At 40.5% G+C, this 11,730-nt stretch overlaps 1 protein-coding gene across 2 annotated transcripts; it reads right to left on the bottom strand.

The window, feature by feature from the left end:
- Positions 1-300: 300 nt before the first annotated feature.
- On the bottom strand, positions 301-9,903 carry LOC148010711 (DNA topoisomerase 1-like). Of its 2 annotated transcripts, none has more exons than XR_015689617.1 (15): positions 7,682-9,903; positions 7,087-7,281; positions 6,924-7,004; positions 6,771-6,830; positions 6,235-6,329; positions 5,467-5,623; positions 5,254-5,379; positions 4,677-4,757; positions 4,455-4,545; positions 4,222-4,355; positions 4,043-4,108; positions 2,654-2,743; positions 2,079-2,182; positions 1,164-1,998; positions 301-1,000 (listed from the first exon to the last, which is right to left on the bottom strand). XR_015689617.1 is itself a non-coding variant. In XM_087672287.1 (15 exons), the coding sequence occupies exons 1-15, from the start codon at positions 9,239-9,241 to the stop codon at positions 932-934; spliced, it is 3,078 nt and encodes a 1,025-aa protein (XP_087528413.1). In that variant the 5' UTR covers positions 9,242-9,903; the 3' UTR covers positions 301-931. The 2 variants fall into 2 exon arrangements, 1 of the variants encoding a protein (XP_087528413.1); XM_087672287.1 differs by having other exon boundaries at positions 1,830-1,998.
- Between the last annotated feature and the right edge of the window lie 1,827 nt (positions 9,904-11,730).

Here is an 11,730-nt window from a genome sequence, read left to right as displayed (position 1 = left end):
TTTTTCACCAACTCTCTGTGCAAGCTCTTAACTATTGTTTATGTGAACAAACTACTCACCTTTCTAAAAACATATTACCAATTAGAAGGGAGCCCACAGAAGGACACTCTAACATTCGTCAAAACATAATCTGTGCCCCAAAATACCTCTTTAAAATTGTACAAGAGGGAACATGATTCCACTCCAGTAGCTGTAAAATTGTACAAGAGGGAACATGATTCCACTCGAGCAGCTTTAGATAAAGTAAGCTGTCCGATCCAGGGCTGTACAACTGCTACTTTTTTTCCAGCACTCATGAAGAATATGAATAATTGATAATCTTTGATATCTGTCTCCTGAAAATAGTAATCTGACAGAATTTCATGGTCCCCAAAGTCTAACTCAAAACACTACTCCACTGTGTAAGGAGAGTGAATTTAGTACAATTTAGGGGCATAATCAAGCGTTTTCAGAATATAATATACAATCAATTAGAGTAGGACAGGGCTCACTATATACAAGAGCCAAAGAATGTTTGGAAGGCATTACATCTACATACCTCCCTTTGTCCCAAATTCATCTGACCAATGAGAATTTCAGTTCACATCCTCTACCCATCCCACATGTAAATTATCTTTTCAGAATGGAACCATCATGTACTCTTCCCAAACAGTTACCTGAACTAGCATTTTCTTTGGAGGGATGGCTATGGTTCAGGTAAAGTGGAAGCTGTTCAGAAGCTCATGTTGGGTCAGTATAAAAGCTTGAATCCACCTGTAGTAGACACTGCTTTTTGAACTCCTCTGACAGCAATCAGCTAAGTAATCTCGCCTTATCTACCAAATGAATTCATATATAACACAGGCATCTTTGGATGCCAAGACAGCTGTCTCATTAAGAAAGCATGAATTCAATGGAAGGCATGTGATTGATTTGTTTAAAGGCTGGAGCTTTAGAATCGAAAGTTCATATCCACATCCATTGCCCATGAAAATTTGGCCAAAAGAGACTTGTTGAAAACCTGAACATATACATGTTAGAAAATTAGAAATGATTCCTCGAAATTCTATGACCTGACAAAACCGTATGTATACACCAATTCAATTCAGTAACTGAAACACTGACATTCAACTGGTGCTTAGTAGCTGGAATAACAAAGGCCCTCCCTTTTTGAGCCCATATACCTTTGATAACCATAGGAAGTAATCCCTGGGAAGTCGCTCAATTCACAAGGCAGTATAGGCAGATGCAGATTAATCAATAGCATGTGTGAAGTTCACCTGGAGCTGAAGCTAACTATTAGGAAACCCTACGGATGAGTAAAACAGAAAGGTATCCAGTGAAAGATGTGGAGGCACTGGCAAGTGAACTGACAATTAAACTATTGACAGTATAGATTTACCTAGAGACAATGCTAAGCATTAAGAAAATTCCTGAAGATAAATAGAATGATTTCTGGAAAGTGAAGGAACTGGCAGTGAGCAGGCACAATCAAGCAAATGACAGCATAACTACAAAACATGGTATTTTGTAGGAAACGTATAGGACTCTAGTTCATGTCAGGAAAAAGAAAGGTTGTAGAATTTAACCTTGAATCAACATCTGTTTTGTTTTGAAAAAGCAATTTTTCCTATTATATGCAAGCACACTTGCAGTACATGCACACAGACGTCAGTAATACTGACTTAAGAAAGCATACCATTCTGTTAACATCTCAAAGTTACGTCAGAAACAAAATCCATAGGTTTGAACTAGCAATGTATCAGCAAAGAAAGAAAGCCATCAAATGCTGAACGCCTCTTAAGCAGACATACACACATGAAAACACACTATAAAACTCAAGACTAAACCTTCTCAATAGGCACTTCATGGCGTTTACACCAAGCAACTGTGATACGAGGATCCATGTAATTGATTTTGGAGGTCCCCAAGGCTACTGTCTTTAGATCATCTTTAATGCTCATGTCTAACTTCACTTTCTCCATCCTCTGTTTGGTTGTGAAGATTTTCTTCTCTAACCTGCCAATGCTCAAAATATATTAGAAATTTTGGGATCCAAATGAGCATTAAAAAGAGTTGTTTTCAGGAAAATTACTTACACTTCAGGGTTTTGATTCCGCTTGGGTTTCCCATCTGCATCATTCAGAGGAGGCTTTCCCTTGCTTGCCCTTTCTAAATCTATCTCCAGCTCCTTCAGTAGATCCTGGCATGACATCCTTTACCTTGAGACCAATAATCTTCAGCAAAGCTCCTTTTATAGCAAAAAAATAAGGTTTTCTAGAGTTGCATTAAAAACAGCATCAGCTTTCATTTCTCCTGTTGGTGGGTTATATGGCACATCCAGCTGACAAAGAATGCCTCCAGTTTTTACTCTGCATCGGGCTTTCTCGTGTGGGCAAGAATAAGTTGTACTCCTTTCGTGTTTTCTTCTTTGCTAACAGCCAGTGTGATTGACAAAGAAAGGGTGGTACATTGGAATCACGTGGTCTAATACAGTGGCCTGATAGCCTCAATAGTAAGTTCACCAGCACAATTCACATGGCGCTTACGTTCTGGCTAGAAGGCCTGCTGTACATTTGATTCATTTTTAAAACATCAAACTGTGTGTGTGTGTGTGTGTGTGTGTGTGAACAAGAGGGGGCACGAGTGCATGCATGCATAAGAGAGAGCTTACATTCAGCTCCGAAAGCTTTCCCTCCAATTTTCCCATCTGAGACTCATGAGATTTGGATACACTTCTTTGATGATTACATAAGATAGCAACCTGTTCAAAAATTGCTTACAATGTTATAAGACCCAAAACGTACTTTCAATGCTTGATATAATCAGGTGACCTCCTCACCCTAGCTCTGTCCAATTCCCAATCTTTCCTTCATAAATAAATCTCTTACAAAAAGCTAAAAACATGATGTTGATTATCTTTTAAAAAACAAATACTTGCATAGACAGGCTCTTGCTCTCTGATGCCTTGAGGATCACATTTCTTACTGCCAGTAATCTAGCCAATTTTCTTCATTATTTACAGTGTGCAAGTTTCCTTTGTCATTATTCTTGGTCACAGTGAATTTCATGCAATTGCATATGAATGCTTTATGCAGAGTTGATTGGTGGGTGCATAATTTACTTCCCCAGATAGTAGGTGTTGAGCACAAGAAACCCTAAATCTTGAGGCATGGCAAGAAGGCATACCTGTGCATAGATCAGACTGTCAACAATATTAAAAGATGCTTTTATATGAACACCCGACAGAGGCACACAAGTACACCTTGAAAAATCATGCTTTAGAAACCCTTCTTTTTTTGTTGGAAAGTTTTGTCTAATGGACAGTTATTACCAACCAGCAGACCACCAATTTGGTCAAAAACAGGCACAACAGTGGCAAACAACCAATAATAATGTGACAGTAATCACATGGATGGACTAGCAGACATCAGGTCAGAACAGCTAGTCAAGCAGCCCTGCTCAACACAGGTCAGCTATTATGCCCACTGTTCCTTTGCTACAGTTCTCTTCCTTGCCAGCACTAGATGTGGCATTTGAGGGCCAAGATTTAGCAGATGAGCAAGGTAACTTTGCTGGCACTCTCTGTACCTCTCAATGTGATTAAGAATTCAGCATTCGTTCTCCTTCTGCATTTTGAGTTTGCTTGCTAATTGTAGTAAGACTGGCTAAGTGTTTCAACCACAGCCACTGTATGACATGTTAGCCCATTTCTGCTGCACAGAGGCACACATGCTTTTTCTTGTTAATTGCTCAGTGTTGTGCACTGCAGGAAGCATCTCTATCTCAATGCCCGCAAGTCACATCCCCACGCATATGCACATGGCCACAGACATGAATATTTCAATCACAGTTTACCAAACTTACTGCAGTACTTGATAATTGAAGCTGACTTTTATTTTCAAAGCTTAAGAATTCATATTGATATCGATTACTCCTTGTTTTCCTTCAATAATGTAGCCCATTGTATACCTTGTCTTGTGACAACAAGTGAAACAAACTCAATTGCTTAGATGCAAAGAACAAATGAGAAAAGGTCACACTAATGCAAACAATGACTTGCCTCTTTATTAGCCCTCTGGTATGCTGCCAACTTTTCTAGAACTTGATGGCCATCTGTCTTTGCAATCTGCTCATCGTGTCATTTAGAACAAATTGCTGTGTTAGCAAAGTCCCCAGGTGTTACAAGTTAACTGTAAAAACCATCAGATTTATCGAATCACATCTGTACATGATACACACCAGTGTATCCAACGTAATTGATGCATTATAAGTACGAAAAACTTTCGCGGTGAGATGCGGCATGATCTCTTTCAGGTGAGCATTCAACTTGTTGGTATCTAGCCTGTCAAAAAGATCTTCCCCTGTCTTCTTTGCTGGAGTAAGCCAACTGAAGCATCAGAATATCTCCCATGAAAAGCACTAAAGTCAAAAAGTAAGGATTCTAGACAGAACAAGACTAGTCATATACTTACATGCTTTGAACTCCCCGATAGCCCTGTAAACTGGTTCACAAACTTCAACGACATTCAAATATCTGATAGAATCCTTTCCCAGGAAATCAAACTGCAAAAAATGGCCAAACAGTGCAATAACATTTTCAGATAGATAAACCCCAGCCCACATGAAATACCTTTACTTCACAAACAAACCAAAGAACCTTTCATTTTGTTCTGATAAGACTGGGAAAAACCTGCCTGGAGGGATTTGGGAGGAACAAGAGTAACATGTTCAACCTTTAAAGAGCAACAACCAACTGTGTCTGCTTCATCATCATCCTGCCAGAAGTTAAAAGTGACTTTGAGGTGTTCCAAAACAAAGCACTTGCAGATAGATATGTGACATAACCTATTCAAATAATCAGCACTCAACGGTGCACGTGGAGATCGAGTGTCCTGCCAAGTGTGAACACTATGCAATGCTAACTCTTAATAGTGATTAGGCTTAAAAAAGCCAAGGACATATCTACATGCAGTTGTGACTGGCAGCTTATCCTGACTGGGGTGATCTGCTATATTGAGGAAAATCATTCAAGGAGCTGAAATCCTTGGAGGCAGACAACATTCTCTATATTGATCTTCACATTTGAAAAAGACTCTAATGTGTGAATTTTGTGCAAAATAGTCCCACCAGTCAAATAGAGTGCAGCTCAGACTCTGTCCAACTCATTCTCTAGAAGAAGGATGTGACCAATTCAAGTTGAAAGAAATCCTGGGGCAGTGCAATCAACAAAAAGAAATTAACATTGATAGAACAAATGCCAAATTTACATACCTTCTCATTCCCTGCTCTAAGAGCAAGTCGATCAATGAGGTAAGTTGCCACAGCAATCTGTTTGGTTGTTGGATCTGATGAAGAAAAATTCTTGATATAAGTCACCCGAATGTCTTCAATATAGTCCTGACAAACAAAAAAGACCCGTGTTATTGAAGTCTGATGTTATGCCCTGAAGGGAAAAGTAAAATAAGATATTATCAACTGTCACACCTTCAACATTCGGGCTTTTTCATACTTTTCCTTGTCACTTTGACCCTTCAAACTGCTGCTAGGAGCCAGGAAGACATACTTTTGTTCCTTGACATTGATGGGATCATTCCAATAAGCAAGCCAAGTGACTGTGTTATCATGTCTTACCTCTTTCCACCTTCAAAATCAATTAAGCCACCTTAGTTACATTGTCAAGCCTTCATGATCCAGTTAATTCTGATTAGCTACACCATCAACAGGAAATTTCTACTAAATTCATATAGGATTGACAATCAAAAAATAATGCACAGATGTAATCTAAGAGCTCCTTTGCGAGCCTTGGCTAGCAGAAGAGCACACAGAGTATTTATCCCCACTACTGTTCAAATCCTAACATCCACCTCCTGTATTTCGTCTGCGTCGAACCATTTAGAGCAACCGGTCATTTACTGAGACCACTTTACAAGCTTAAACAGCCAGGACTGAAGGGCTGCCTGTAGAAAGAATTCAATATCCTTTAAACAGCACCTTCTGATCACTCATGTTTGTATATCGGCTGTGATGATTCACTTGCACATAGAGACACATTTATATCTTGCACCTAGAGAGACATGCATTGTGTGTTGTACTCAAGGGCTATTAAAACATGTCTAGATATGCATAGGCTATGCTGGTAATTCTACTTTAAGAGGAAGGGCAACTGCCGTACATTCAAAGATGACATGACAAAAAACAACATCAACAAGCTCATCTCATGTTAAATCAAGAATTCTGAAGAACTTAACCAACCTATGACCCAGAATGGGACATTCAGGCACAGGAGCATCAGCCCCAATATTTATAACAATATCCTCAGGAAATATGCGCTGCTTTAGTTTGCCCATCTGAAAAGCCCAATTAAGAGAGATCAGTATTAGAATGGTAGAAGAACAATGTGGAAACATTCTCAGCAATAAAGACAGAGAGACACGATGATCCATCAACCACATTGAACAACAATATCCTTCAAAATTTAGACCGGTTTTGCACACCATATTGATGCTAATGACATATCAAGAATTGAATAAACTAAGAAATCGGCAGCGTTCTATTGAACACGACAAACAAAGCCATCACAAAGCAATGTTAGATAATAGGATCTACAATGATTGAGCTTGAAATACAAACAAGCATTCCATGTCCAACACATGCCAGAGGAGAGGGGACAAGCAAGAAAAGGAAGGCCAGAAGGCCCCATTGTCAAAGGGGCTGGGGTCACCTCTTTTGGTATGTATTGAAGCCCCTTTCTCTCAACCTTAAGAAAGACAGAAACAACAGAATCAAACCTTTGGATGCTCCCCTCGACCACGAAATAAAGCAGGAGGCTCCACCCGAAAGTTTCCGATCTGATTTCCAAACATACGTTTTATGTAAGCAAGATGAGCCACATGCCCATAAGTCAGTAGAAGTATGCACAAGGTATGGCTTAATAAGCTAACCTTCTCTTTCACACCATCAACAAGTGCCCACATATATTTTTCCTCTTGCTTATACTTCTCTTCTTTGAGCCTTTTTTTATCCTGTCACAGTTTGTTAATAGAGTGAGCCACTGTTTTTTCCTTATTTAAACTCACTGGTGCTTTACACTTCTGGAACACTTACCTCCGTGGCCATCTGGTTTTTTTTCTCCTTCTCTGCCAAAAACCACTCATATATGGGGGTAAAATCACAACCCTCAAGTTTTTGTATCACATGGTTTGGTCCTAGTAGTTTCTTCCAATCATTCCAAAAATTTGCAAGAAATTTTGCTTTTGTCACGTACTCAGTTTCGCGCATCACCGCAAACATAGTAGCAACCTACATAAATAAAACACATCATCAGATTCAATAATCACAATTACAAACATCTGTACAGCAAAAAAATAAATATCTTGGCACACTGTGCACTAAAAATGAGGAAAGGTTAGCATGCATTAACATTGTAATCAAACTACACCAGATAATCAAATCAAGAAAGTAAAGATGTCCAAAAACAATCTATCATGCTCTGATTTTATCATCTGCAGGTCATAAGATTGCAGAACAAGCAACATAACTGTCTAGTATTTAGTAAGTTTAATATGCAACATTAGCACTTCATCATGTCGTATTTCACAGCTAGTATAGGCTCTCCCTACATACCCCTTTTCCTTGTGTGTACTTGGAGCAGTTCTGTAAACGACATGGTACTTTGGAAGCTAAGGTCACAAGGTCTTACCTCTTCTTGTTCTGGAGTCAGATCCACAGGCTCCCCATTATAAAACATCTTAACTCCATGAGGCTTATATGGAGGAGGAAAAACAACTCCATTATGCTCAAGGGTAGTCCATTTTATCCCCCCTCCAGCACCTGGAACATCTGAAATCAGCTTCTTTTTTTTCTTTTGCTTGAACTCAGTGTTCCCAGATTTCCGAGCTTTCTTAGCAGCCGAACCTATCTTTGAGCTATCATTTTTTAGCTTTCTTCTCTTCTTACCTGCAGAAGCATGCTCATAATCATCATCATCATCATCATAGCTGTTGTCATAAGAGTCATCACCCTCATCTACTTCATCTTCGTCATCAGACTCTGAAATAGACTTCTTTCTCTTTCTTTGCTTAAATTCTGACTTTACAGACCGTTGAACTTTCTTAGCAGCCAAACCACCCTTTGAGCTATTTTTCTGAAGCATCCTTTTCTTTCGACCTGCAGAAGTATATTTGGCTAACAAGGTATCGTCTCCGCTATCATCATCATCATTATGGCTGTCATCCTCAGAGTTGTCTCTGTCTTCACCTTCATTTATATCATCCACATATACCTCAGGCATGATTTGAATAGAGCAAGTTCTTGGCATCTTTGAAGGTAGAACCTTGTCTCTCTCGTCAAGAAGTATTTTCCTTTTAGTGTAAACTTTCCATGTACTCACCTTCTGATTAACATCAATGGAATTTGTATGCACACTACTCTGTTTCAGGCTGACCAACTTCTTGGAATGAAGGGTGACATTCTTAGCAGATGAGTGCTTGTTGGGCAGCACTGATGCCAGTGGCATGTCATCATCATCAGAGTCGTCAATATTTTCCTTTGTTGAGCCATTGTTTAACACAGATGACAATGGCTTGTCATCATCAGAGTCATCAGAACCTTTCGTGAGAATCCCGTGCAGCTGACCATTCAAAACTGATTCAAGTGGCTTATCATCATCATCATTATTGGAGTCACCACAAACTTGTCTGGAAATGTCTTGGAAGTGATCAGTCTGTGCTGATGCAAGGGGCATATCATCATCACCAGAGTCATCAGAAGGTGGCCTGGAGATTTCTAGCAACTGTTCAGACTGTGTGGAAGCAAGTGACTTGTCATCATCAGCAGAATTGCCAGAGGTGTCCTTGCATTTTTCATCAAACTGATCTGGCAGCCCTGATGTTAGTGACCTGTCATCCACGTCAGAGTGCAGCTGATCAGTTACTGGTGACCGGCCACCAGAATTGAAATCATCAGAAGCTTGCTTGACATCTTGCTGGGATACATTGGTTGATGGCAATTCACCACCAATAAAGCAGTCTACGTGCCGAGAAGCTTTCTGAGAGCCATTAATTGCAGCAGCTGTAAAATGTCCTTTGTCAGGTAGTCCATTTCTTGAGATCTTAGGCCGTGCCTTTGCCTTTAGCGAGAGAAGCAATGGTTTGTCGTCATCAGAGTCATCAACCGTTGCAGCTTGTAAGGGCATGTGTCCCTTTGCATTTGCTTTTAGGGAGAGAAGCAGCGGTTTATCATCATCACAATCATCTTCCATTGCACTTTCTAAGAAAGCATGCACTACACTCCGCACTGAATGTGCAAGATTACGCAAGTGTAAACCTCGCCTCGTGGTACAAAACTAGGGTCGAAGAACCTGCCAGCAGCTTCCAACTTCTTCCCTTGTCCAAAAACTCCAAGTAGGGAAACAGCACTCGAACAGGGGGGCTACCTCTGCAAATTATGCAAACTGGGACCAAATTTGCCACTTTGGCAAGCACTAACCAGTATGAATATAGACTCCACGTAGCAACACGCGACTCGAACAAGGGTCTAGCTCTGCAAATTTGGCAAACTGAGACCGAAATTTCTCGCTCTGACAAAGCACGAACGGTGCAATCGGCGGGCCGTATGAAGCAAAGACGGGGAAGGCGACAGGCTTGCTGTGTCCAAATCCCTAATTCCGGTGGTCTGCGCGGGAGCCGTTGTCAGGATGTTGCAGGAAACGGCCTGGAAGGAGGGACCAGGGCACAATAACAGGGACGGGGCAATGGCGGCCGCGTACGGTATGATCTTGAGCTGCTGTGCGATGATTATTAGTTAGAGCTGCTGAATGTCGCGGGAAATTTCGAACGCTAGGCACCACAAAAGCCAGAAAGCCAGTCCAGTGTTTTAGCCCCCCTCCGAGATCGTCTCCTAAGCAAAAGACCAATCATTCATTCAACATCAAATCTTCTTTCACTTTCTTCACAAATCTATCTATAAATTAGGTCCCCCAAATAACAAAACAAACCACTACGGTGCTTTGTGGGCTTTCCTTATGCTCCAACTACATAGAAAACCCTAACTTCTTTAAACATAGGCTCAGTCAACTTGCACAATGGATTGTTTGGACTCGAACATGTCATGCTCTCACAGTTCTACCTCGTCACAAGATGGGCCTAGGATGGTAGAAGAGAGACACAACAGGAAGCAACAAAACAGATATTATACCAAGTGCAAGGATCGGCAAGGAGCTAACACATGTACCTTCCATACATTAACAATGTGGTCCACTTTCCATGACATTGCATGGATTTCATGATGTCGCATTGTTGTCATGGAGTGGACCAGGAAGGAGAGGCTTCCTCTCTTCTTTTGTTTCTTTACTCTTCTTGGTGACAGTGAAAGTGAGAGCGTACTAGATTGACAACATGAGAGCTTCGAACATGCATACCTCAAATCACGAGGTTGTCAAGCTTCTTTCAATGGATAGACTATATGATAAAGGTAAGTTGGTGAGTCTACTACAAACTCTGAGCTTGCTTTGCTTTCTTATATCATTGGGATTCAATGGAGAGAGTATAGTGGATTCAAAGCTCGAGTACGAGCTCGTATGTGAGAGGTAGCTTGTGCCATTGAAAAAGAGAGAGTTTGTTAAAGTTCTACCTTTACATAGCTCTAACACCAATATTTATTGTTTTCTTTTATAATGAGTCAATACTTGATTCAATAATTAAGCTTCTCTCTTAGAGATCTCCCTAAATTTCTTCTACCATTGAAATGTGCACAAATCTCATGACACTTACCATCATACCAATCCTTATTTTGCCTTTTGAGGAAGATAGGTAGCATGGGGAAAGTTGATGACACCAAAAGAGTGCAAAATATCAATAAGCTATAATGTAAGTACCTCAAGTGTTTCCCCTAGATCCTTATCATAAAGCTCATGCTAAATGGCATCCTCGTATACAAGATTTCACTCATGGGTGAAAGAAATAGTAATATATTATGTGCGTATAACTATCTGGTGAATGGGGAAAGGGAGCTATGATGGAAACAATGAGGAATTTGTGATTTGCGCCAACAAGTTGGGGGGGATACTAAAAATGCATGAATGAATTGGGTTATCTTCCATGATCCTAATATGTAGTCCACAATGTTGCTTGTTTATCCATGTGTGGAGTATGTGTTGCCCACCCAACTATGGCCACTTCCTCATTGCATGATAGATAAGGAGATCATGTCATCGTGTTCCAATAACTCCCAACCATAGTATGTGTGATTATCCCATTGTCCATAAATACCCTCTTTATGGGAATGCCCTTGAAATCAAAAGGTGGCATATACTCCTCTCTCTTACACACATCTCACTCTCTTATTGCTCATTCAAATACACTCACTCTCTTACCTCCCATACATACACCTCTTGTAAAGAAGAGAACACGAGAGAGAGAAGACTAGATGAAAGAGAGAGAGAAAAGGAAAAGGGAACAGAAATCTTAGAAAGAGAGAGAGAGAGAGAGAGAGAGAGAAGGGCAAGAAGAGAGAGAATGAGGGGAAGGAAGCCATAGAGGGTAGGGCAAGAATAGAGCTTTTTAGGGCAACCCCACTAACCTTGTTTCACATAATTTGTTTATTTCATCCCTAAATATATCCACCTCCACCTTTAGCACCTCCACTAATAGTGCCACTACTGCCTTCGTGACCACCTCCACCACCACCATTGCCACTACCTTCACACACACACACACACACACACACACACTCTCTCTCTCTCTCTCTCTC

Source organism: Lygodium microphyllum, chromosome 29, assembly GCF_053477565.2.
Source record: "Lygodium microphyllum isolate KBCC chromosome 29, Lygodium_microphyllum_v1.1.10, whole genome shotgun sequence".
NCBI classification, from domain to species: Eukaryota; Viridiplantae; Streptophyta; class Polypodiopsida; order Schizaeales; family Lygodiaceae; genus Lygodium; species Lygodium microphyllum.
The sequence above is the reverse complement of the archived record's forward strand: the minus strand, read 5'-3'. Positions and strand labels throughout refer to the sequence as shown.